The sequence below is a fragment of the Penicillium roqueforti genome, assembly GCF_015533775.1.
Source record: "Penicillium roqueforti strain LCP96 04111 chromosome Unknown scaffold_31, whole genome shotgun sequence".
Taxonomy (NCBI): domain Eukaryota; kingdom Fungi; phylum Ascomycota; class Eurotiomycetes; order Eurotiales; family Aspergillaceae; genus Penicillium; species Penicillium roqueforti.
The window spans coordinates 162,073-187,213 of record NW_024067595.1 but is presented as its reverse complement, the minus strand read 5'-3'; the positions used below and the strand labels follow the sequence as shown (position 1 = coordinate 187,213).

Sequence of the window (25,141 nt, the reverse complement as noted above, 5' to 3'; positions counted from 1 at the left end):
TCGATGGATTCATCTTTTTGTCCCATAACTAAACATTCAATCAATGAACTCGGTCATAACGAACGTGGAATCTCTGAATGCAAGAGATTCCTATACTACCGCTAAATCAATCGAAGAATCCATGACCCTTGGAAGGCGTTTCTAAACTTGGGCTAGGAAGTTTTACTCGTAAGCAATGATGGATGGCAGAATACATCCTGGGTTATGAAGGTCACCAGAACAGCGAAGGATACCATGGAAGAAAGGGTCATTCCGCTGGTCACTGACAGATGAGGGATGGATGCTCAAACAAACCAGTTCCCCGATAATTCCGAATTTGTCTGTAAGCAAAGTGGCGACTACATACTATACGTACATGTATGGATATTCCGGAAAATGAAGGCCGAGAAATAAGGTTGTTTTAGTGTGGGGGGGGCGCATCCCGCATTTTGTCCTATCTTTAGTTCGCCTATCATCAGCCACGAATTGAAAACACATAACAGCAACATAACAGCAACATAACATGGAATCCCTGAGTTCCGGTCTGATCTACTTGGCAGACTCCCGCATATCAGAACCTAGATACCTCAGGCACTCATATCATGTGGATTTAATCTACAAGGGATAACAAGCTTGTCTGCACTTGTCCAGAAGACCGAGGTCTCCGGGGAGAAAATGAAGTTTCCATGCTCGATGATATTAAATGCCGAAGGCTATATCGGGGTGATAAGCGAGACGCAAACTGGAATTCTAGTCGTGATTACGATATTGTCATATGTTCATCAGATAGAAGATATAAGTTTCTGTACACTCCGATATGATAATACTACATGAGTTCTAGCTTTCACCAGAGACAACATACACCGGAGCTGCACGGAAAATGACCATAATAGCCAACTGTGGCCTGTTCGAAAGCTACTGGTTTTTAATACATCTAATAATCAAGAAGCTACGCCCCGGTGTACGAATCAAGACAGCACGGAATCCGCTTTCCACATCAAGTCATGGTGGTCATCATATATCGGCAGAGATAATAATGACATAGGAAGCGGAAGCAAAGAACCGATCAATAACCAGCGTTCAATTTGAAACTGCTTTATCACCACGGAAAATACGATCCGGGAATTGTTCAATACATCCCTGAGCTCAGGCTATAAGTGTCTCGCTGTAGACCCTCCGATGAAGCAATAGAGCCAGAGACCTTCCAATCGATTATATTTCTCATCACATCCCTTGAAAACCAAACAAATCCAACAGAGAACCAGCCCGCAAATATGGCCGTCGCAATGCAGTCCGCCCCTATCAGCCTCGAGACAATGTCCGACAACATCGATGCTGTCAATGTCCACAAGACAGACCTCAAACAAGACAAAGGACTTTACGATGAATCCGAATTCGACAAGTCCAAAGACAAGGCTGGCTTCCGTCAGTTCGAGGATGCCTGTGACCAAGTCAAAAACTTCTATGCCCAGCAACACACCCTTCAGACGGTAGCATACAACCTGAAAGCACGCAACGACTTCAAAACCAAGACTCGTGCACACATGACTGTTTGGGAGGCGATGGAGAAGCTGAATACATTCATCGATGAATGTGACCCCGATACCTCCGAGTCCCAGATGACCCACCTTTTGCAATCCGCTGAAGCAATCCGCAAAGAGGGAAAGCCTCGCTGGATGCAGCTGGTCGGACTCATCCACGACCTTGGCAAGCTTCTCTTTTTCTTCGGGGCCAAGGGTCAGTGGGATGTTGTTGGCGATACCTTTGCAGTTGGCTGTGCGTTCGACGACAAGATTATCTTCGGTAACAAGTCTTTCAAGGACAATGAAGACTATAACAACGAGGTCTATAGCACCAAGTATGGAATCTATTCTCCTGGCTGCGGATTGGAAAACGTCATGCTTTGCTGGGGCCACGACGAATACCTCTACCATATCGTCAAAGATCAGTCCACAATTCCCGAGGAGGGCCTGGCAATGATTCGGTACCATTCATTCTACCCGTGGCACCGGGAGAACGCATACCATGAGTTGATGAATGAACATGATCATAAGATGCTGGAAGCTGTGAGGGCTTTCAACCCTTACGATCTGTACAGCAAGAGCGACGAAGTCCCAGATCCTGAGAAGCTGAAGGTAAGCTTGACCCTTGGATATTTGGATTCTACCACGATGCATGCTAACTCGGTACTGGACAGCCTTACTACATGGAGCTCATTGATGAGTACTTCCCCACGAAGATCATCAGGTGGTAGTTGTGCCGCACTCTTCCTGTTTTTACAATCAAATTGATACTAGCTAAATTAGGATCAGCCCGTTGTCCCTTTAAACATTCCCTGATAATTATAAAACAAGATGTAACTCCCTATTACGTATCTCACATGCGAGCGGTGCACAAGTTGAACGGCACAGTCCAAAACACATAGTAAGTGCGATAAATTACAACTTGATATCTCAACAACGGTGGTCTATTAATTCTGAAAATAATAACATTGTTGTTGGAATAAGCGGCCGACTATTCTTGTTCTCTATACTTTCAATTCTACAGTATCTATACTAGAACTCATTCTATCGCCCACCAGATTCATTACTGTAATATCGCTAGGACTTGAATACTGCGATAAAGTGGAGATATGGAGCATCGAATTGTGGAAGCAAGGAGCAAGAAGTGATCGATCGATATGTTAGTTGTGGAGAGAACTGCCATAGATCCATATATATAAGCTCATAGGGATAACGAAAACGAAACAAGAGTCATACACGGGCAAAGAGAGGTCTGAAAAACTACCTAATCAAGTAACGACAAAACAACCAAGCAGGCAACGGTACATAAAAAATAGAAAAGGATTCTGGCACGCATTGTGGCCTGATTTGGATATTGCCTACATATTTCAGCGACCAGCTCCTTGATCATTGGCAGCGAGCATACCCAGGTACCATAGCGCTAACAAGACTGTCAATTGTGATTGCGCAGCAGTTCTACCACTAGTGAATGGAATAGTCGGGACAAGTTCAAGGTTACCGTCGAAACATAACTAGTTCTCGGTTAGTTATAAGAAATCTATATCGAGAATAGTGCTACTTCTTATACCAATTCACTTAACTAAATGGTTGACAGTACTCCATGCGCACGGTATGACTGGGATATGCTGCTATAGCAGTGTTCCATTTCCAAGACAGCTTGATATCTCTAGGAGCGTGGTTCCAGCTTATGCCTTCCGGAACTCCAAGTGGGTAAAATGAAGTATCAGGTGTGAAGGAATTTAGAATTATTGCATACTCTCCGACGTCGAACTCTTGGAAAAATATTGTCGGATATCGTACTTATCAAAGCATTCTCCGATATGATGGTGAGGTCGGTAGAGGATTCGGTGGAAGGCGTGTCTGTCTAAGAACGTTTCCATGTCTTTGCAAAATGATGTTCAATTCGGACTCGCGCCAGACCCCAATGCTGTGGAATTTTCTGCTTCATAGGCTGAGTTTGTTGTGTCGAGTTGAATGAGGTGTAGGTATGCCTACTTGGCCCTCCATAGCTGAGTAGTGATAATATGCAAATCAACATTGGAAGCCCCGAAGGCCGGGTTATCCCCGAGAGACCCTTGGCTCTTTGTTGTGAGGTCTCACAGTTGAAAGTTGTGGACTTGCCGAGCCTTCGCTTCGGTATTTCAGAGATGCCCGTTCAGACCTGCGTCAGCTAAATGATGGGAAAACCAGATCTAAGCGGCTTATGAAGAATTTGTGACAGAGCGTTCGATTCGGAAGATCAGCTACAACCTAGTAAATCGGGGCCAAGGAAGAGCTTGATCATCAGTTGCAGTAAAAAACATATGCTTCGTCGAGTTTCCCCTTTGCATGGTCGCAGGCCTGGTGAATGTGGTTAGACAACGTCATGGCACATGCCTTCAGAGGGAGGAGTTCTCACAAGGCAATCGCCAATGTCAACAACAATTTGTTCTTCATTTCTGAGAAGCTGCTCCTGTTCACTGGTGATCTGATGTTCGTCGTAGGTTTCTGCTCGATCAAAGTCCATCCACACCACTCTTTCGGCAGTACCTGTAACGACCATCATGTTCCTTGGTTTGGGATCCCTGTGCCGCACTAGGGCCTTATGTATTTGTTGGATACCACTGATGAGATTATCCATCCGTTGCTGCGTATAATTCTCTAGAGTGATCATTTCCAGACCGGTGATATACTCCAAGAATATGGCGCTAGGTGGGTATTCGTCGTCCAGGAACATTTTCAAGTGGGGTAGGCACGCAGATGGATCGAATTTCCTCATAGACCCTAGGAAATTGGGCACGATTCCACGGTCACATAGACCCCTGTCTTTGAGTTGGGTGTAGGCAGTGGTTTCAAGCACATGGATGTCGAGTTCACAGTTCTCTGGTTCGTAATATTGCCGTGGGCCCCTTCCGTGATGCTTCGCATGTTAGTATTTCGGTAGTCAAAGCTACCTATGCTGGCTTGACTCACCACCTTCATAACACATGTCTGGCCGCGGACAGTGACAAGAAATATTACGGAATATGAAGAGGCAAAAATCTTCTTCTGGAAGCAGATCTCCGTGGGATATAGGTTGTCAAGATTTGACATGATTTGATCTAGTCGTGCACAGAGGTGCCAAAGGAAACATGCTCTGAGAGATAAGGCAAGTATTGGTGAAGGAAGAAAGGAGCGATGGCAAAGCACCGGTCACGTATAATACTGGTCACGTGTAGTCCGACCTCTGGGCGCCTGAAACAGCGGTTGATGACCTCACCGAAGTGTATCGCCCCTTGAAATTCTTCTATAAAAAATACGGATACTTGCGCCATAGGGGATTGTATCAGAGACTCCCACATGGTTATTCGGGACCCCCTTTTGGTTTATTCGGACTCCTGCTGTCTGATCTCTTAGGCTTCAACTGACCGCCTACCATAAAAGTTCACCGCTTTTCTGGCCGCTTTTCGTACAATTTACTGTTTATGTTTGCTAAGCGAGAAGGTTCGATGTTTGCAATGTTTGCAAAGGGTCAACTATACGAGGGATCTGGATGGCCTGCGGCCGCCCGATAGTCGTTGCAGAGCAAAACGACTGATTCTAACTTCTAATGCTACGTAAAGTGTGATGTAGAAGCTCTGGGGAAGATAATGATGGTTCTTTCTCTAGTCTATTTATTCTGCCGGTTAGGATATTCTGCCAAAGTTAGCTGACCGCATAGCTTCTTATGATTTTGGAGCCCATAGGAGAAAAGACCTGGTCACGTGACATGCCCGCGAGGTTATGATTTAATTGCTTCGCTTCGCTCCGCAATAATCAGGCCGTTTCCCACTTTGTAACTTACTTCTTCTTTCTCTCCATCTTGGTATGCTTCTCTATTTACACGTGACCTGACATCTCACAATAACTTAAGGGCATGTTTTCAAAGGTCGTCAATACATGGCTCCGCATTTCGTGAGTCTTAGGGCTGGAATCTGGGGTCAATTTCCCTGGATTTTCCTACAGTTAATCTTGTTACGGTCGACCAGTAGCAAAGCCCTTTCATTTGCCGACCTAAGAGGCCAAGACCTAAACGCCTGTGGATCTCAGACTAATAAATTTAAACACCAACTTCAGAAATAAATGACCGGACTCTGATTATTGCGCTAGGTAAGCTTTAGGGTTAAAGGTATATGTGGTGGAAATCATCTATAAGCCTCCTTATATGTCCGTCAGCTAGCAATAACCTTTCATCTACTCTTCTTCGAATTTCTGCCACGATGTCCTTCCCGCAGCCTACTCCGACGGTAATCTCGAGGGAGCATGTGGATGAAGTGAAAGAGGCTACCTCTCTAACCCCAATGGGCAAGGGAAATGGAGATGACAACAATCTGGATGATATTGCCCAGATATTAATGGACCAGGAGGATATTGAATACCCGGCCGAGGGTGAGTATTCACCACTTTTGTAGTCTCTATCGACCTAATAGATTAGAACATCGAAAGCTACTGCGAAATATTGATTGGCGAATTGTTCCCCTCGCTGCTTGGGTCTGCGGTCTACGATTTGTGGACAAGGTACATATGAAAGAGCAGTTCCTACCATCCCATGGATTCTTATGCGATATTATAGTCTGGTCTTGGCCGCCACGACATATGGTCTTCGCGATGATCTTCACCTTGTTGGCCAAGAGTACTCTTGGTGTGTTTCTGTATGGCTCCCCAGCTTGGCCCTCTCAAGACAAGACCACTAATGAAGGTGGGGACAGATATTCTATTTTGGATACCTGACAGGGTCTTTCTTCTCTGGTCGCGGCCTGCAATATTTCCACGCTGGAAAGTTTATGGGTGATGCCTTGCTATGTTGTATTGGGGCCACGAATTTGCTTTAATATTGGTATTGAGGTTCATTCTTGGGTACAACATATTCATTTGTTGGCAATAAAATCTGTGGCTGATAAGACCTTAGGCTTTTCGAATCATGCCTTATTCCTGGACTATTGCTTGTGTATGTCTTGAACAAATCTGGATGGGTATAAGATATAAGCTAATGCACTGTTCTTCAGCACAACCATGTGGTTAGTGGGATATCTGGCAATATACTATTCATGCTAATGAGATGAAGGTATACACAAGAAGAGCAGCTTCTGCGGTTTGGTTTATGGACTATGACAAACGGTGCTCTTCCGGTGCCCTTCTTAATCATTTACTATGGTCTGTATGCCACCAGATCCCTCTTTTCAAAAAATCTAACTTTGAACTGCGGGGCTTAGTCATGTCACAACAGGTCCCATAGTTAGTAGGTTCATCTTTGTCTTTATGCTTTGCTATAGCTAACGTCTGCAGACATCCTGGCGGCTCATTTTCCTCATCATTGGTCTCTTGAGCAGTTTGACAGGGGTGCTTATGATATGTGCAGTCTACTATTTCCGATGTAAAGCCTAATTTATCTAGTTTGTTTTCATGCCCGATGCGCCACAGTCTGCAAAATGGCTAAGTGGGCGAGAAAGGGCTATAGCTGTCAAGCGCGTTGCCCAGGCCTAGCTTGGACTTAAAGATAGCAAGCCACCTAGGAACCTGTTTGATATCATGTACTAATCATCTTCTATAGCTCATTTCAAGTGGGAGCAGGTGCAGGGAACATTGAGAGACCCGCATGCGTGGTTGTTAATCTTACAGATGTTGTTCTCTCAGACTGCTGGGAATGTGACAACAAACTTCCTCGGGATTGTGATCAAGGTAATACCCAAACGAGCACCTTACTCATTCATCACCTTACTGATAAATTAGGGGTTTGGGTACACTGCACTGAAGGCACAATTATATACCACCCCCAACTATGCCATTCAGGTAAAGAGCCGCCTCATTCCATCATCTAAAAGTTAAACACTAAAACGTACTCTAGTGAACCCAAATCCTATTATCCTCTTAGTATATTGTATTCCATGTCACGATTGGGATTCGTTCCTTCCCTTTTCGTTCCTTCCCGATTGGGATGGCGAGTCAGTTGTTCCTTCCTGAACAAGTAAGCGAGAATAGGGCTTTGATCGCAGGGGTATAAGATCCCCACCGTAGCTCTGTTAGAAATTTAATCTTTCTCTTTGCATTGACTTGACCCGTAATACTCTAACTGTCTTCTCTGAGCATCCTCGCTGGTACCGATCTTTCTGCGGCACACACCTCATACAATATGAACTATCGCCTGTGTGATTACAATCCTAACACGGCTGCTCCCGGATCATCGAATGGGTGCGGAGCCCACACGGATTATGGAACCTTTTCCAGTATCTTCCAAGATGGCACGCCCGGACTGGAGCTTGAAGAAACCCCTGGCACATGGGTTCTCGTCCCCGGGGATGCCACTGTTGTCTTGACTGGTTGGTGTGCGGTTATCCTAAGTGGTAGCCGGGTTTCCGCCGCCAAACATCGTGTCTGCCGTTCCCCGGGCGTGCGTCGGTTGAGCGCTGTTTTGTTCGTCGCCCCCGACCTTGACGTGAAATTGAAGCCTCTGGGTGATTCTCAGCCGATCCGATCTTTCTCCGAGACCATCATGCGTGGAGACCTAGATGTTGAGACCTTCAAGGACGTTATGGGGAAGAGATGGCGATACCGAGAGGGAAACGAAGAGATGGACAATGCGGACTCCCTCTCCCAGGATAACGAGATTGAGAACATGGTGTGGGGCTAAGCTTGTGATGACGTCCAGCATTGCCTAAAGGTAGCTCTGGGCATTTCTTCCAGATTTCATGGCACTTTCCCGGGTTCCAGGCCACTATTTCTTTGTCCTTTCATCTCCATGAAGCTATTTAGAAGGCATGGCAGAATTTCATCAGCAGTTTATCCCACTTGTGTTGGTCAATAATCTTTCTATCCAGACACGTAGACGAGATGCGTGCATCAGTATCTTTCTCTTCTCCACTTTTCTGGTGTATTGGCTTTAAATGAGTGTATATTCAACGGACCGCGTTCCAAGAGGAAGTATTGGGCCATGAACTTCCAATTATGAGTATAAAGTTCGATCTACTCTAGAAGTGCTGTTCCCTGCGATTTCGTTATTTATATATATCATAGTATCGATAATCGGATCAATATTCTACATATAGTGCATCTCAACGTTATTTAGGTATACTGGACCTATAGTGACACTAAAGTGCTTTAGGATATCGGACGCCACTCCTATCATTGCTAAGTGGTTTTCGGTGGATTTATCAAAGCAACATCTTGTCCTTCCCAGAGCTTAAATGAAAAGTAAACTTGTCTTGGGTGAAATGCGTAAGGGACAACATTATATGCTACGCGGTTATCCTCTTTTCTACAGCCAATTTTGAGTATAAAATGTATATAATAACAGGTAAAATCGCTTGTCATTGGTTGTCATTAAGGAAAGTGGTTGGTATACACAATATTCAGACCATAATCCGAGTCATCATATCACTTCATTCAAGGGAGAGCAGCAGGGGCGTAGCTCTGATCAGGCTTGACAACCACACCGCCAGCAAGCTGCTTGTCGGTATAGGCAGGCCAGATAATCTGGCGAGCCTCATTGACAATGGAGAGAGTAGTGAAGCCATTCTCCTCGCCGAACTGGCCGCTCCAGCCGGAGGTGACGGTATATTCGCCGCAGGTGGCGGGGCCACCGTTGGCCCTGGAGGCAGGGGCACCCTCCACGATGTAGGTGCAGGGAGTGGCATCACCGGCGCCGGGGTAGATGCCAAAAGTCCAGGTGCAGGAGGTGTCTTCGGTGTCGCAGACACGCTTGGTGTCCTGGAGAGTCCACTGGGGGGTGTCGGCCATCATGGACTTGGCAGAGGTGTCGGCGGGGGCAGCGAAGGCCGAGGAGGCAAAGAGGCCGGTAGCGAGGAGGAGCTGAGTGAGCTGCATGATAATGGTTGGAATGTTGAGTTTTTGATTGGATTATTTAGTCTTGATGGATGTTGGTGAGAATGAAGAGGCCAGACAGTATGGGAGGGATGGAGCTATTTAAGTACTTTCCTCCATCATCTAATATCAAGTTTCAGCTCATTGCAGATGACTCTGAACCCTTTCGTCAAGCTCGAAATAGAACTATAGGGATACATGAATGTAACGTCGAGTCAGGTAACACCCGTGGACCCGAAATACGTTGCTCCACAACAGTAGAAGTGAGACAGCCCTGCTAGCTATGATTTGATTTGTGCATTCCTCTCTATGACCTTGTTTGTTTCTCGACATGGTTGCCAACATAAGTTCCGTTTTTATCTAAGACATCGTCAAAACCCAACGAATCAGATATTTCTACAGCTGCAGGTTCACCCCGCAAATATGGTCAGACCAGCTGTCGATCACCAGTCGATGACTCTGTGTCATATTCTCTTATACGAAGCAATAATGAATGCTGTATGATCTGATTTCCGAAGGTAACTATGTATTCTGGACCCTGTAACCCCGGTTACGCCACGATTTCCACGCCACCCTTAGGAACCTTGGAATGGCGTTGCGGAAAAATGATAGAAGTGGGCCAAGGATATTGTTGATTGGTGAGAACATTGCCTAAGTGGACATCTTTGATGAATAGCCGACATACCGCCTTCCCGGTCCGCATTCCATATCCGGACAATAGAACTGTATATAGATACATTTATACATTAATAGATCATGATAACTCAATGTTGAGGAAAAGAACCCAGTTAGGCTCCGTTCTGGATGGTTGGGACCTAAATCCAACAGTTCACCTGATGACCACTTTTTTTTTGTCTCGCCACATATCAGTCGCCAAGTCTTTCGTGGCCGCTTACGGGAGATTGCAGACGATCTTTCAATTTATCACTCAGTAGGCGTTGGAAAATGAAAGGATCGAGTGATCCGGGGCCGCAGTAAACACCGATTCGCTGATCCTTCCCCCCACTCATTCGTATTCTGTATTGTAGGTAGGCTGTAGGTAGGCCCCTTACGCCAGGAGCTTTTCGCTTGTCCCTCAGACAGAGATCTGCGTTTAATGGTGTTGTGCTGGCTACGGAGTACTGCTTGCCTTAAATGAGCTTTGAGGCTGTGAGGGTTCGCCTTTTTCTTGCTTGTCAGATCGCAAGCCTTCTCCAAGGGTTGATTTCACATGACGTACCACGTTAGGCGAGCCATGGTCCATTGCCACTGTCTCTTCCCAGACATCAGTCAATCCCCACATCGAACTAAATTGTCCGCTGCAGATCGAACAGGTGGTAGAGATCGTTGCTGGGCGTGGTGGAGCCGGGTTTTACCGTGGCGGTGACGTCGGAATGTACAGCGCAATTTCCAGGCTAGGAAGGCGGTATATTTTCTATTTATAAACCGAGGAGGCAGTATTCTCACCACTAGGAACTATGTATGTGTCCTCGTCCGATGAATATCCTTTAGCCTCCGACCTCTATCAATAGTTAACACTTCATACCGCTTATGTGCCCTTGGCGAATATACTGTCCCATGGTTTACCAATATATGGGCTGAGCCGGGGGTCAGCAATCTCACAATGCCATATCTGTAATCTCGGTCCAAGGAACGCCCTCCGACGGATGTTCCAAGCACAAACAAATTTGCGTCGATCCAGGGATCCTCTTAAATAAATTATATGGTGACATGGGGTAGTAGGTGATCCGTTAACACGTCCTGCTGCAATGTTCGCCTTGGAAATGAACACGAAGCTCGTTGCGGTGGGATAGGGCTCGTTGGAATATAGTGTTACAGTCGACCTCGGTTTCATTGAGGCCCTTCAAATCTAAGTGCGCCTTGAACGTCCTCAGCTGGAAAGTCCCAAGGCAGGCAGCCACTTCTCTACTCAGAAGTATACATGAAATCAGCCCGTAGAGTGTACTTGAAATCTCTAAACACATCATCCCCACCATGGAATAAGTGTCTTTGAAAGATGATGACAGACACCGTCTTTGGAAATATCCGAACGAATTCCCTCGAGTTCATCTCAGCCGTAAACGACGTTGCACCACTCAGAAGAGTATCAGTCGTAACAGAAGACCCCACAACTGAAGCACAGCTCCTGTCACCAACTGGACCCTTCTCAGATTCAACATCAGCAAGACCAATCTGCCACTTCTTTGCAAATAACATTACTCTTCTTCGCCCACCCAATATGAGGCTGCAACTCCTCCATATCCTATTCCTCATCCCATCTAAATAAATTGTGAATATTATAAAGCGACTTCTCCAGCTCATCAGGCGGAACAAAGCACTCATCCCAATGAGGCCGGAACTAATCCCCACCCTCATAACGCAGGAACTGAAGACGCGCATTCAGTTGACAGAGACGGAGCATTTCTGCCATTGTCACTATTGTGGTCTTGAAAGCCGGAAATTTAAAAGGGTTTGTTTGTGTTATGGCTGGGCTTCTTATACCCCGCTTTTTGAGGCTCTGCCCGGGAATACTGCCTGCAGCTTGGTCGAAGGATTATGGTTAGCTCAGCTGTCCTATCGTCATTCTATATAGCAAAGATTTTTTGGAGCAGTTGCTAACGATGAAGTAGTTGATGTGATAAAAGTGACTTGTTTTGTTAGTGGTTTATATACAAATTGTAGGTAACTATCTACCGTCTTGCTAGGGAGTTCGTTCGACACTGAGGCGGTGTGGAGGGCGGTAAGATGGGTAGCGAAAAATCAGGCAGGGTGTAAGGGCCCCGATGATAACGTTGTGTAAGACCGTTTACCAAAGGTCAAAGACACAGATAGTCTGATGAATCTGTAATTCAAGGCAACTACTGATAATCAAATAATTTCTATACTGAATTACCGTTATCAAAGATGCAAAGGAAATGAAGTTAGAAGATCCCTAAAAATAAGATTATGTAAGTATGACATCCGCCACATGTGGCACAAGGGATTGTGGCTAGAGATTTCTTGATTGGTTCACGGCCCATCTCATCTCTCACATCCTCTCATCCTCCATTATTTGGAGCCGACAAAATATCATTATCTCTGATCCGCCTCAAAGCACACTCTTTTATTTAGCGCTGGACATTTTTATTTCTCGCTATATAACAGCAACACAAAGTGATCTCATCGCCCACAAAACAATCATTGCGATAACCTCTTGTCTTTCACATTTTGATTATCCACTTCGAAGCTCAAGTGCCTATTCAAAAATATCTATATATAACTAATCTCCTGAAGCCGAAAGTTGCGTATTTTTGGGTTGAGTTTGACTATTGGAACAGTCCCTCGCAAAAAGCCATGTCAACCGCCCCGTCCATGGCTGCTACCAATCAGAACTCCACCCAAGAGCCAGCAACCAGCAACAGCGGGACTTCACAGATGGAGTCAGAGATCCAGCTTGTTTCATCACTAGCCAAACTACAAGAACTCGAACGCAAGGTAAGTACACGAGCCCTTACAGCTCTGCCACAGAGCCAAGTTAATGAGATATCCAGATCCATGAACTGCGTGGATTCATGCCCCAGGGCCTACTAGAGCCTCTAGTGCCTATTGCAAACCCAGATAAAGTGTCACTCGGCAATCCAATCGCTGAAACGCCACGGATCCTCCGGGCTAGTCTAGATGAAACCGCACGCGCACGCGTTGCTGATGTCCAGCAATTTCAGTCCTTGTGGAGGGATCCGGAATTGGCCTTCGTCTGGGCCCATGTTGAATCACGCATCAGGGAAGCCAACGGCCAGCTCTTGCAGCCAACAGGGAAGTGGGAAAGAGATTACGACGTTCTTCTAGAAGAACTAGCACGAAAAGAAAAGTCGAAAGTAGATGAGCGTCAGCGAGAGGACGAAGAGGCTGAACGTATCAAAGCGCAGTCTACCGAGGGCGAGTGGAAGAATGTCTTGGAGCGGTTTGTTCAGCGCGATATTCCCGGTATACGGGTTATCAAGAGCCAGGATGGGACTTCTCTAGCGGTAGCACTTGTTAGAGCTGGTGTTGTCTTCCAGATCAAAGGGATATCTTTTCCTGGCTCCCCAGTCTCTGACTGGGAGGTTTCGAGTAATATCGCTGGTCGGTCACCCACGAAACTTGAGAATGCTATACTGGAATGTGTGGGGTCACGCCCGCGGAAATGGGACCTTGCTTTCTTGCTGGTATGTTCTATTCCTGACACCGAAGGAGATTCTTGCTAATACCGATGCAGGACATGATCTCTTCCTATGCGGATATCAAGCAGACGCCATGCGTGAAGTGCAATCGCCTGGCTGATAACGGCGCCCAACTGCCAACTCTCCGTCGCCCTCGGGCGAATGAACAGTCTTTCAATGGGCCAGCGCGTATATATACCTTTGACGCATTGCACTCCGGATGCGCCTGATTGAACGGTTCATGGGGCCTGAATGGACGATGAATATCTCTTAACCCATTCTTGGGTCACAGAGGGAATTTTTGGAAGACCATCGGCTCAGTGGGCTATATCCATCTCATCTTGGTCTTGACGGAGAAATTGATTGGAAGCATTCGAGCGATCTATCTGGATTTAACAGAATACCATGCAAACCACCCTCCCAATACCCCTGATTCCTTTCTCCCCTTCCTATTCATTGGCCTTAATCTGCATGCTTCCCATGAATATTGTCATGCCAAAATTCCGCTGGATACTCAGTCCCATTTTGATCCCAGTATCGCCTCGGAATACAATGAACTTCCTCCTTCCCGGTCCATCCCCCCCTTCGAGCCCTTCTCCCATTGCAATACTCAACAGCACTCCACGTCCCATGGTCCGGGGTATGGTACTTCCTCGTGCGGAAATCATAGCGGTCGCCCGCGGGCCGCCGTGCCCAGGGGAGCGGGCTGTAGTTCTTGTCAGGGTCGTTGGGGTTGCTCTCCCATCGGGACCATTCTTGTCTTGTGGGCTCTGACCGGGGTTGAGAGGATGACTTTCTGGTCTTGGCTTTGGGTTGGCCGATTCGGCCCACGTAGATGTCTGGCCCTTTGCCTGATAGGACATCAAGGAAGCGCCAGCGGCGTGGCCAGTGTTGTGGGTTGCCGGGGCGTGGATCTTTAGGCCAGATCCAACCTAGTTGGGAGGGCATTGTTTGTTTGTTTTTGGCTCTGGATACTTATCGGTGATAGTTGGGAGTGAATGTTGGATGTGGAAGACTTAGGACAGATGAAATAGGTAGGTATTAGTTTCATGGATTGGAGAAAGGGCAGAAGGAGATTAAATAGCCTCCTTTATTTTCTAAGCTTTCATCTCAGTCAATGAACCGCTTGAATGACTTCCTACAGCTTTTTTTATCTGTAAGACACTCCAATTTCCAATTGTATGAAGTAAGACATCAAGCTGTTCGTTTGTCTTTGCGCAATGATTGGAACAATTGCATGGGAGGTGGGACTGAACGCCTCAGCTCACAATAAAGGGAATATCACGGCTGCGCGCATGGCAGATTTTATATTTCCGGTAGGCAAAAAAGGATGATCTAGACGATCACCATAGAGTACATGTATGTATTTATTCTTTTGATTGGGGCTATAGTATATACACCCCTGTGTAGCCAGGTCATTCGGCCATAGATCTATAAATGAATCTTACAGACAACGGCTAAGCAACACAGCGACTAAGTAAATCTTAAATATTAAACATTATGTCATTCATGTTTCAGAACTGTCTCGATCTTGACTTTTTGATTTCATTGATCTAAAGCCTTAAACATCAATATCATTGCATCAAGTGACTCTCCACCAAAGAAAGAACCCTGACACAAGTTTCTATCAAGTTACCGTGCAAGTTCTCCAGCAAGGCCATGGAAATCATGAGCCAGTCACTTCCCGCAAAAACATAATCTTCAAGGTGGACGAAGCAGACAAGGCCCATCCCCACTACACTGGCTATCTGCAACGCATAGCCTCCCATGGAGGCGATGTCCACCAAAAAAGACAATCTCTACAAGAGGGCTCTAGATCATGACTTCATGGGGTGAAATGTGTTGATAGTACCCCAGTGAGAGACTTGCTGTGCCCGGAACGGGATTTAGATCGCAGTGAAACCGAGGGAGAACTCAGGGTATCTGGAATCAAGGATCGAAAATGCGATGCAACGGATGTTGGATTTTGTGAGAAACCGAAAATACAAAAAAATCAAATCCCCAATTGACCATCTCCCCTTATTATTAACAAAAATAGAACCAATAGATAAGAGAAAGGATGAGATGCAGAAAGTGTACAAAGATAAATATAAAAAAAAATGACGGAACGCCGCTTCCTTGCTATTATCGTAAATTCAGATCGCTTCAACAATGCAACGCCCCAAAATGGAAAAATATGTTCATGGTCAGTCAATTCGAGTGCACCGAGTGGGTGCCCTTCAAGTGGTCAGGACACCAGCACTGCCCGCAAACCAGGTGAACGAAGCGAAGGTGATCACGGCCATGCCGACGGTGAATTTGATAGCGAGACGACTGGTTTCGGACAGAGCGCCGCTGCAGGTGGCGCACTTGAATTCTAGACAAAGGTTAGCAGTCTGTTTGAGCGAGGATGGTTGGTATAAAAAATTCACCATTGAGTGGGGTGTAAGACTGGGGTGTGTACATCCCGAAGATGTAACCACCATTCTGCGAGCTCAAGTATCCGGCACTCGCGGTGTCGCTAATTTTCTTGCTGGCATCGTAGATGATCAGAGTATACGATGCGGTAAGCAACGGAATAGTAGCCGATGACTGATATTTTCCAGTATCCCACACAAGGCTTCCGGTTTGCTTTACGCTCATGTTGGAGCTGAGCGTATATGTCATCGAGTTGAGACTGCACGAAGCCACGACGTTGACCGCAGACGGCGTGACCGACAAAGAAGTATAGTTCCATACAAATGTCACATCCTGGCCGATCTTGTAGTAGGTCGTGGACGAAGAAGCGGGAGTGATCATGGACACGCCGCCAGCAGCGGCAGCTGGGTCAATGGAGATGGAGGTGGTAGTGGTAGTCTTGGATTTTCCCGTCTTCGTGCCAGTTGTTGTGCCGGTCGTATCAGAATCGGTTGCAGTGCCTGTTGTCTTGCCTGTTTTTGTGTCTGTACTTGTGTCGCTGTTTGTGTCGGTGTTTGTGCCGGTGGTAGTTCCGGTGGTGGTTCCGGTAGAAGTCTTGGAGACAGTGGAGGCATCCGTGGTAGATTCGGAGGTTTCAGCGGTCGTTGTCTCTGTGGTATCTGAATTGCAGGTCAGCATCAAGGGCAATGGTGTGATAAGAGTCCTGAATTACCTGCTCGCTTATCCAAGGAGTTACCCGGGAGTTCTCCATAGGGCCGCCATGGCCAAGCCGATGAGATCGTTCCCAGCAACAAGATGGTGCAGAACACACTCAAAATGAAACACCGCATGTCGAAGTTTTGGAGAGATTATCTGGAAGTTCAAAAATCAAGCGACCGAGGTATTACTCCCTGGGCTGAAAGGTAGACTGATCACGCCCCTTGCACAACCCGGTGTGAATTGTCAAAAAAAAAAACACAGAGGCCTCCTATGTCGAAACAGGCTTATCGATTTGATGTCCGTACCAAGCAATTTCGGTTGCTAGGGAAGGACGATCAAAAGGATGTGCAGTGCAGAATATGTTATTAATCCCCTTGCCAGTCTGGGCACTAAAACATGTAGATCTCGGGAGTGTGGGGTTTCGACTCGGAGCAACGATGGTAAATAATTTCAAGGCAAATAGTAAACGACTGTCTTTACCTTCACAGACAATTGGAGAGAGGGAAGAAAACAGAGAGAAAGAGAAGATGCGATGTTTGAGCTGTATTGAGGAGCTAAGCCCAAATAGGTAGTGGCTGTCCAGCATGTGAGACATGGGCTATTTATAGCGGACAACTGATAACTATCTGGACTATGTATTTGGACTATTTGGACTATCTAGAATACCAAATTCATTGTGCTATAAAGCTGAGAAGTGTCAAGTCTAAGTTTATACTCGTTCAGGTTGAGCAACGCAAAAGTTCGACTTTATCAGACACAAGATTGCTTATATATCTATCACATTATGAGCATGTAAATCATATGAGCACCGATCATTTATTCTTATCCTTTAATTGATCAAATCCATCTCACACTGAAACAGAGGGGTCTGCAATATATATGTTTCAATTCAGGATATGTATGAGTGATAACCATGTACTTCAACGAAAACCTTCGAACTGATATTCAATTAATCACCTATCCCAGAAGTTGACCAACATCCGACTATCATTCCAGGGCTACAAAACCCAGATAAGTGAATGATGAATGGCAGTGCACCATGACATAGCATAGTTGCACAACACAACAAACCACAGCCCTACTCTGTACTATGAACCGGAACCGATGTTTGACGCCAGCCATGGAGTAAACTGTCATACCTACATAAAACAGCGACCAACTATACTATACTAAAGGGTATGATCTACAATCGCCACCTGGCTGCCCGTATCCAAGGTCGGGTATCGCTCGGTTCCGCCAGAGAAGTTTCCTAAACGTGGGGGTGGCGATGTAGCAACTCGCACCCGAAGACTATTACGAATTTAGGGATGGGATGGGGAAGATTGAAAGATGTGGGGATCTATGATATTCTCTCTCATTGAAAGACTATATGGCATTGGTGAGGATCCCTATGTCGGGAGAAGAATTCTACATATTCGATATAGAGCATTCACAGGACATCCATGGATGTTAAGAAGATAACGAGTAGAATAATCAAGATATTATCAATTAAGCCTGCCTTATACGCTGAGATATGCTGACATGAAAAACCAGGACAAGTTCCAAATTTTGAAAAGAACACAAAAACTAGAAAGCACATATCACAATCTGATGTTCGCTACGAGTTGTAAACCAAAATCCAAAAGTCTCAAAACCCTCTAAGCAGAGCTGGTGGGAATAGCATTGAGCTGGATCCTGTCACATCCTTCCGGAAGTGCAGGTTCCTGAACAGTCTTGCTGAGGAAGTGCAAGTTGGGGAACAACTGGCCGGCCTCGAAATTGGTGGGGCACCCTGAAAAAAAAAGGAGTCAGCCATTGCACTCAACACGATCATGTAGCCTTGGAAAGGGGTATAAAAATAGAAGAACTTACACAGCCATCCATCCCAGATCTCACTGGGTCCCTGAACGCCCTGGCGGCTGATAGAGAAGCCTCCCGAGCCGGAAGTGGGTTTGACGCTGATCTGGGCGCGCCCCTTGCGAGTGCCTATATAGTACCAATATCGTTAGTGATCTGGGCTCGGTAACAGTCACATTCAAAGGTAGGACAGGGCTAAGCTTACCTTCCACGCTGATCAGGTCAAGAGTCCAAGGGGACTTGGCCTCGGTATCCAAGATAATGGTGCCATTGATGAAGGAGAAGGCGGCAGCGTTGCTAGCCGAGGCACCAGAGAAGACGGCTTCGCTGTTAAGCGGGTCGCTGGCCAACCCGTGGCCGACGGAGAGGTACAGGTCGTTGTGAGAGCTGTTGCTGGAACCGGAAGTCCTGAGGTTGAAGAGCTTTTGGGATGGGGCGGCGGCCACAGCGGTGGCTAGGAGAGCGACGGTGGCGAAGAACTTCATTTTAGATGATGAGTGAAGAATTGGGTTGGGAATGCTTTCAAGTTAATGGTTCCTTGAGGGGTTTCGGTTGTTTTTATATGTTTCTTTCAAGAGAGGGGTAGGATTTTGACGGGGAAGTGACGCATTTATATGCTTTGGGATATCCATGGGAGACTGTCGATGAACATGCTCCACAGGTGGAGTGTAGGGCCATCGGACTGTTTCGAGTGTCGAACGCTGATCCGGATCCTCCGTATAGAGTAGATATCCTTGAAATCAAAATAGAAGCCGTCATCGGTAAAGCAGGTAGAACTGTCGATTGATTGTTCTTCGACCTCCTTTGACTCTATACCCTGGCAATGTTGCTCATTTCTTCTTCTCTTTGTTTTTCTTCGCAGCATGCAAACATCACTGCGGTTGTAGTATTTTCCTTGATCCATGCTGCCGTATCAGAACCTGTGTGTATAGGGTAAACGAAAGGACTAACCCACCGGATACTAATTACAATCGACATGCTGGAGGTCATTAAGTGGGTACCTGACTAGCTACACCATCTAAGCCAGTCATGATGGTGATCGAATGCAGATCTCACCCACTGGTGTGTCTTCTATCCATCAATTGAGGCACCTGAAACAAAGGTTGGTGGTATTAATGATGTGATTTTGCCCCTATGATTGGGTCACACAATGATATATGTAGGCGTAGGATGAATTTTGTTTCACAAATGATTTCACTAAAAGAAAACCCATCAAGAATCATACCAGAATCCCCTTGCCACCGAAGTAATCCATAAAAGAAGTCGACAAACAACGAACGCCAAGATCCCGTGGAGCCTTTCCCCTGAATCCTGTCTGACTTGTTTAATATCGGGCTGCGACTCTACTTCGTACAAACGAAAATCTCTTGCCTATTTGGCTCGATATGCCCTCGCTTCTATGTTTTTCGCATCATTGATAATTTGTGGTCCCACTAGAAATAGAATATGGTCCACTGAAAGCAGTGAAGTTGAGGGCTGTTACATAGTTTTGGAAATATTATTAGAATACCCAGCCCCTTTCTCTTTGATAGGTTACGTGCTTACGATTGACATGTTGTTTGATACTTGGCGTACATCATGGAAGGTGTGTATGAACGCATGTGGCTTGAGTTAAACGGCAGCTTGCCCCTATGCGTGTAGGAACCCCTTAGTAGCGTCACACTAGGCGTTTTAAGCATGCGCCTAGTGGGTACTGCCTATGTCGTATGCCGTGATGTACATTTTGACTGTGTAACTGTATAACTAGGGGGTATCGGCATTGTCATTGTCATTCATTATCTCGTGAAACTCACTATCGTACAGAAAGATAGCCTGTTCGATTTCTGCCCGGGGACGATCTCAGCCCACCGGCTTTTTTCCAAGCCCCTCATCGTCCCCGATTGCTGGCGTTCCGGGCAAATTCAGGCTTTAGAGTCCACCGACCTCGACGATCACGACCATGCTCAAGTGTCGCAACCTTCTTCAATGACTCCTGGAACTCAGCAACACGCTGCGGATTGGAGCAGTAATGATTGAAATGGTGAACAATCGACTGCGACAGAGTTGGCCCACGCTGAGAGGCAAGGTAGTCACGGATCAAGGGCATGAACTCTTTGCCGCGTGGCATACGTGCTGATGGACTATCAGAACCACTTGTTCTCTGTCCAGCAGCCGCGGCAGCAGCAGGATTGAGTCTAGCCAACAGGTCTGAAGATGATGGTCCTGCCCCAGCAGGGCGAGCCGAGCTACCACCAGTCCGTGGATCTTCGCGGCCTCCCATCCCAAAACGGCCTGTCCAGGTAGGAAGTCCGATGGGGAGTGCCCGGGCAGTTTCTTCGGCTTTGCGGAGCTCTTCGGCGGCTTCGTTGGCGACGCGGCGAGCTTCGGCTTCGATCATCTTAGGGTCTGCGCGAAGGACTCGTTTACCGTTTACGATCTGGTCGTGCTGAACGGCAGAGTGAACGCCAGAACGAGCGAAAATACCATGCATTATGCGATCTTCGGAAGTTTTGGCATTATTGTCCTCTTCGGCGGCGTTCTGGAACTCTTCGACATTGGCAATACCATTAATGTCGGTGATACCGTCCTCCTCCTTGAGAGTCGGCGCAGGCTTACTCTTGCTGCCATGAGCTTCTTTAGCCTCTTCCTGGTATGTGACTTCAGCGTTCTTGAAGAGTTTGGTGGTTTCCAACTCGTCATCATTTTCATCTGTAAGAGTGAACAGATCATACAGATCACTCAGCTGGAAACCTTCTCTTTGATGAGGATCACGGGTGATTTTATTGGTCAAAAATTGTTTGAATATTTGGCGGTGGTAGATTTTCTCTTCGATAGTGCCCTTGGTCATCAAGCGGAAAATGGTGACATCACGCTTTTGGCCCAGACGCCATGCGCGCTCTCGCGCCTGCAAGTCAGTCGATGGGTTCCAGTCGGGATCGTAAATAATGACACGGTCAGCACCTGTCAAATTCACTCCGATCCCGCCGACACGGGTGGTGAGTAAGAATACGTGGATATTAGGGTCGTTGTTGAATGTGTCAACCAGATTCTGGCGCTCCTTGATCGGAGTAGTTCCGTCCATTCGGAGGTAATTAAATCCACCGAGCGCTCCAAGGAATTTCTCAATGATGTCTAGCATCAGACGGCCCTGGGTAAAAACCAGGGTCTTGTGACCAGTATCTCTCCACACCTCAAGCAAACCCTTCAAAACCTTCATCTTGCCAGACCGCTCTGCATCACCGTAATCCGCGTCGCGAGAGCGCAATGTGTGGTCTGCCAAGTCTGGATGGTTGCTTATCTTGCGCAGTATGTCAATGCCAAACAGAGAGTTTCTTTTCCCTCGTATGATAGACTTCATGTCATCCGAGCCCAGGAACCTCTTGTATATGGTTCGCTGGAGTTGGGTCAATTTGCAGAAAATGACCTGTTCGCTTTTCATCGGCAGATCAGATGTCACATCAGCCTTGAACCGCTGGAGCAGATAAGGACTGATGGCATCTTTGAGAGTTTCTGCACATTTCGCAGCAGTCTGCACTTGAAGGTTTGATGCAGATGCGTAGCCACCCTGACGGATGGGGATCTCGAACTGGTTTTTGAATGTAACAAGGTTTCCTAGGCGCATTGGAAACACAAAGTCAAATAGGGACCAAAGATCTACCAGACTATTCTGCATCGGGGTCCCCGAAAGAATGATGCGATGTGGAGTCCGGAGTTCCTTGCAGCTGAAGGTGATACCGGCATCTGGATTGCGGATTTTATGACCTTCGTCAAGGATGGCGCAGCCCCATTCAACGTCAACAAGAGCATCTGCATAAGACTGCAGACCTGAGTATGTAGTCACGAGGACATGGCCCTCCTCCGTGACACGCTTAATGATCTTTTTAGCCGCTTTCTGACCGGCAGATAGGTGCCGAGAGCTGCGGCTGCTCATCATTTCTGATGAAAGCGCATTCTCCCGACTGCTTTCCTTACCAAGATTTATCATCCCGCTGCCCGATGAGTGTAGGATGGAGACACGGAAGGGTGGCCACCAGCGGTGAAACTCATTAACCCATTGTTTCATAAGAGTTGCAGGGCAAACAACGATGGCAGGTTTGGTGAGTTTATTGCTATGATGCAGTGCCGCAAGATAAGAAATCGCCTGGATGGTTTTTCCCAACCCCATTTCGTCTCCGATAATTCCACCAACAGTCTGTTGGTGCAACTCCCAAAGCCACTGGACTCCAGTTTTCTGATAGGGAAAGAGGAAGCGGCTGATGTCTCCAGGGACACGCAGTCCATTGTCAAGTTCCATGGCCGGTTCGGTGGGATGTGGCTTAAGCCACTCCTCTTCTTCATTCAGGTCAGCGTCGACATGATGGCTGTCAGCGTGCCGCCGGGCAGAGCTTCGCCGACTGATCCATTCCTGGACGCGAGACTGGTATATCGCCTCGTTTCCATCATCAACCCCACTCAAATCTTCCAGCTCAATGGTCGCTTTTCCTTGCTTGCGCTTGCGACTTGGCTTGGTCTCAGGAAGAGTATCAGGCATGAACTCTTCACCCTCGGATGTAGCGTCACCATCAGAGGCAACGTAACTTGCCGACGAATCTGCTCCCGGGGAGCTACGACGATCCACCTTCTTCCGCTTGCTCTTGCTTTTGCTGCTCGCGTCAAAGTCTAAGTCTGGGAGTGCAAGGTCCCGGTGGGACACGGCTGGGTGATGTTTGGCTTGTTCGCGCTCCTCCTCCTCCTCATGCTGTTGGTCCTCGGCATCGACAAGTGCATCGTGAAGATTACCAAGTGGCCCATCTCTGGAGCCCTCCTGCATCAATGCGAAGGGAGTGATCTTTCCAGTCCTCAGGAGATACTCGCGGCGGGACTCATTCGGCTGTCGCCCAGACCCGTGCGCCACCGTCGAGTTGCCCTGCGACTCACGCCTCTCGTCAATGCGCTGTTGGATGTCCTTCAAGTCTTTTCCTAGATCGGCCTTGCGCATCTGCAGCCTTTTCAGCTCATTCTCAACTCGATGGCGAGTAGCGGCTCCGACGGGCTGTGTCAGGCGTTGCTGGGCTTGGCGGACCTGCGAATCGACCCGTCTGCAGATTAAGTTAGTCACGCTATCAACTATCAAGTCATGCGCTCTTACTCCCGATCCACGAGGGTTTTCTCAAGTCGCTTGATGTCATTCTCCTCCGCTTTATCTGCCAGAGCTTTATCGGCCTAAAAAAAGGAAAGGGTGAGCCAGAGTGATAGTCAATTGAGACCTGCCTGGGTCATACCTGGCGAGTGATATCTCTTTCGAGGTCATCCTGGTCGCGGACGTCTGCTTGGAGATCACGCAGACGACTCGCCTCCTCGTTCGTGGACATTGTGAAAGTTGTCCAAATAAAGATTGCATTAAGTGAAAAGAAGTGAGAGACTAAAAGACTTTGTCTAGAGTAAGGGATAACATGGTGATTGCTCAAAGAGCAAACACAATAGTACAATAGCACAGGTAGCAAAAAGTCTAGATGAATAACACAATCTAGATCCATCAGAGCAATGGCACAATCAGCCACCGCCTATGATAAGCACCGCTCACGTGAGTGAATGACTCATTGAAAGCTTAGGTAATTCTCATTTCAGGCCCCGGGGTCTGGACCGGTAGTTACCACTTCTTTTCTCACCTCGATTTCACGTCTTGGTCAGTCCAACAACTTCGTTCTTTTTACCCGTGGATCTCTCAAACCTTGAAATGTACAAATATGTTCACGGACATCACAGTGTGAGAAACCTCGGATGAAAAAGTCCTTGATGGCATACAGAATTCGAGGTGATGAAAGCCTAGAGCGAGCACATCATCAGGCCTAACACGTTGGGATAACACATATCGATCCATATCATGCACGAGCACTAGCCTCACAAAATTGTTCGTATCTGGTGATCTGAAAGCAAGAAGACGGTTGCTCTCCTCAAAGTACGAGAATAGGGCATCAAGCCAAGAAAAGAGATTCGATCTTAGGAGTGTACTACATATTTGCCAGATAATCCGCAATGGCTGAAAATCACCATGCCTAAGAGTACTTTTCTTGATTAATTATCTCTATATTCAGAATACCATACCATTATTCCAATAAGATGATCAATCCCAAGTTGTGGGCTCCCGGCTTAACTAGGAAGTGACGTCCCATGCCTCTCCAATTATATGATACCATCAAGAAGATACCCCGTTATTAGGTCATTCAATATTAGTAGTTAGTTAGTAAATCCGTTCAGCCTGATGAGATTACAGCCACTTAATAACTCGAAAGAGACGCTCTGACAGTTGGGCATGCAAATGGAGCGTCGATCATGTGAAAACAGTAATCGCCAGGGAGACCACAATCCAGTACTCCGTTCAAATGTCGAGACTTTAGCATCATGGTCTTGAATATATATGTGCATATTGTATACCAAAAGATAGAATACCCCTTCAATATGCCCTCGTACAGAGGAAAGAAATGACATACTATATAGACTCAGATCTAGCGGGCAAAGTTCACCTCCACTTCGTTGGAACTCATCTTTCCCCCTCTTCTTGATCTCTGGCTATATACTAGTAATATCTCTATGCTTCGATAAAAGCCATTGTTTAACATAGTTTTTGTTGATGCTAGCTGTGTCTTTACAGAGATTTCCCCTTTTCACGGGGGCCCAAGACAAGTCCATTGACTTGGCTAACCCCCCCAGCCGCCTACGTCTACTGCGTCGCAACCAAATTGCGACCGCCCCCCCTCTCTCCCTTTCAAAACTTGT

General features: G+C 46.8%; 10 protein-coding genes across 10 annotated transcripts; 4 read left to right on the top strand and 6 right to left on the bottom strand.

Annotated features, from left to right (window-relative positions):
- Nucleotides 1-1,253: 1,253 nt before the first annotated feature.
- Nucleotides 1,254-2,233, top strand: LCP9604111_8323 (inositol oxygenase; the record flags this gene model as incomplete). Its single annotated transcript, XM_039076454.1, has 2 exons — nucleotides 1,254-2,114; nucleotides 2,177-2,233. The coding sequence occupies 2 exons, from the start codon at nucleotides 1,254-1,256 to the stop codon at nucleotides 2,231-2,233; spliced, it is 918 nt and encodes a 305-aa protein (XP_038925708.1).
- Nucleotides 2,234-2,869: 636 nt separating this feature from the next.
- Nucleotides 2,870-3,382, bottom strand: LCP9604111_8322 (uncharacterized protein; the record flags this gene model as incomplete). The annotated part of the gene is made up of 3 exons (XM_039076453.1): nucleotides 2,870-3,013; nucleotides 3,070-3,076; nucleotides 3,303-3,382. The coding sequence occupies 3 exons, from the start codon at nucleotides 3,380-3,382 to the stop codon at nucleotides 2,870-2,872; spliced, it is 231 nt and encodes a 76-aa protein (XP_038925707.1).
- A 403-nt stretch (nucleotides 3,383-3,785) lies between these two features.
- On the bottom strand, nucleotides 3,786-4,574 carry LCP9604111_8321 (uncharacterized protein; the record flags this gene model as incomplete). Its single annotated transcript, XM_039076452.1, has 3 exons — nucleotides 3,786-3,842; nucleotides 3,901-4,401; nucleotides 4,455-4,574. The coding sequence occupies 3 exons, from the start codon at nucleotides 4,572-4,574 to the stop codon at nucleotides 3,786-3,788; spliced, it is 678 nt and encodes a 225-aa protein (XP_038925706.1).
- Nucleotides 4,575-5,762: 1,188 nt separating this feature from the next.
- On the top strand, nucleotides 5,763-7,347 carry LCP9604111_8320 (uncharacterized protein; the record flags this gene model as incomplete). The annotated part of the gene is made up of 14 exons (XM_039076451.1): nucleotides 5,763-5,773; nucleotides 5,864-5,888; nucleotides 5,935-6,017; nucleotides 6,073-6,151; nucleotides 6,209-6,234; nucleotides 6,281-6,356; nucleotides 6,409-6,447; nucleotides 6,506-6,517; nucleotides 6,565-6,653; nucleotides 6,713-6,738; nucleotides 6,786-6,839; nucleotides 7,051-7,178; nucleotides 7,230-7,289; nucleotides 7,345-7,347. 14 exons carry the CDS (start codon nucleotides 5,763-5,765, stop codon nucleotides 7,345-7,347), a joined length of 711 nt encoding a protein of 236 aa, XP_038925705.1.
- Nucleotides 7,348-7,629: 282 nt separating this feature from the next.
- Nucleotides 7,630-8,127, top strand: LCP9604111_8319 (uncharacterized protein; the record flags this gene model as incomplete). The annotated part of the gene is made up of 1 exon (XM_039076449.1): nucleotides 7,630-8,127. One exon carries the CDS (start codon nucleotides 7,630-7,632, stop codon nucleotides 8,125-8,127), a length of 498 nt encoding a protein of 165 aa, XP_038925704.1.
- Nucleotides 8,128-8,879: 752 nt separating this feature from the next.
- Nucleotides 8,880-9,320, bottom strand: LCP9604111_8318 (uncharacterized protein; the record flags this gene model as incomplete). The annotated part of the gene is made up of 1 exon (XM_039076448.1): nucleotides 8,880-9,320. One exon carries the CDS (start codon nucleotides 9,318-9,320, stop codon nucleotides 8,880-8,882), a length of 441 nt encoding a protein of 146 aa, XP_038925703.1.
- Nucleotides 9,321-12,629: 3,309 nt separating this feature from the next.
- On the top strand, nucleotides 12,630-13,704 carry LCP9604111_8317 (RNA polymerase II mediator complex subunit MED27 domain-containing protein; the record flags this gene model as incomplete). Its single annotated transcript, XM_039076447.1, has 3 exons — nucleotides 12,630-12,770; nucleotides 12,827-13,480; nucleotides 13,531-13,704. 3 exons carry the CDS (start codon nucleotides 12,630-12,632, stop codon nucleotides 13,702-13,704), a joined length of 969 nt encoding a protein of 322 aa, XP_038925702.1.
- A 1,989-nt stretch (nucleotides 13,705-15,693) lies between these two features.
- On the bottom strand, nucleotides 15,694-16,701 carry LCP9604111_8316 (uncharacterized protein; the record flags this gene model as incomplete). Its single annotated transcript, XM_039076446.1, has 3 exons — nucleotides 15,694-15,830; nucleotides 15,886-16,530; nucleotides 16,584-16,701. The coding sequence occupies 3 exons, from the start codon at nucleotides 16,699-16,701 to the stop codon at nucleotides 15,694-15,696; spliced, it is 900 nt and encodes a 299-aa protein (XP_038925701.1).
- Nucleotides 16,702-18,207: 1,506 nt separating this feature from the next.
- On the bottom strand, nucleotides 18,208-18,891 carry LCP9604111_8315 (uncharacterized protein; the record flags this gene model as incomplete). Its single annotated transcript, XM_039076445.1, has 3 exons — nucleotides 18,208-18,341; nucleotides 18,422-18,535; nucleotides 18,612-18,891. The coding sequence occupies 3 exons, from the start codon at nucleotides 18,889-18,891 to the stop codon at nucleotides 18,208-18,210; spliced, it is 528 nt and encodes a 175-aa protein (XP_038925700.1).
- Nucleotides 18,892-20,273: 1,382 nt separating this feature from the next.
- Nucleotides 20,274-23,736, bottom strand: LCP9604111_8314 (DNA-dependent ATPase RAD26; the record flags this gene model as incomplete). The annotated part of the gene is made up of 3 exons (XM_039076444.1): nucleotides 20,274-23,463; nucleotides 23,514-23,587; nucleotides 23,647-23,736. The coding sequence occupies 3 exons, from the start codon at nucleotides 23,734-23,736 to the stop codon at nucleotides 20,274-20,276; spliced, it is 3,354 nt and encodes a 1,117-aa protein (XP_038925699.1).
- Nucleotides 23,737-25,141: the final 1,405 nt, after the last annotated feature.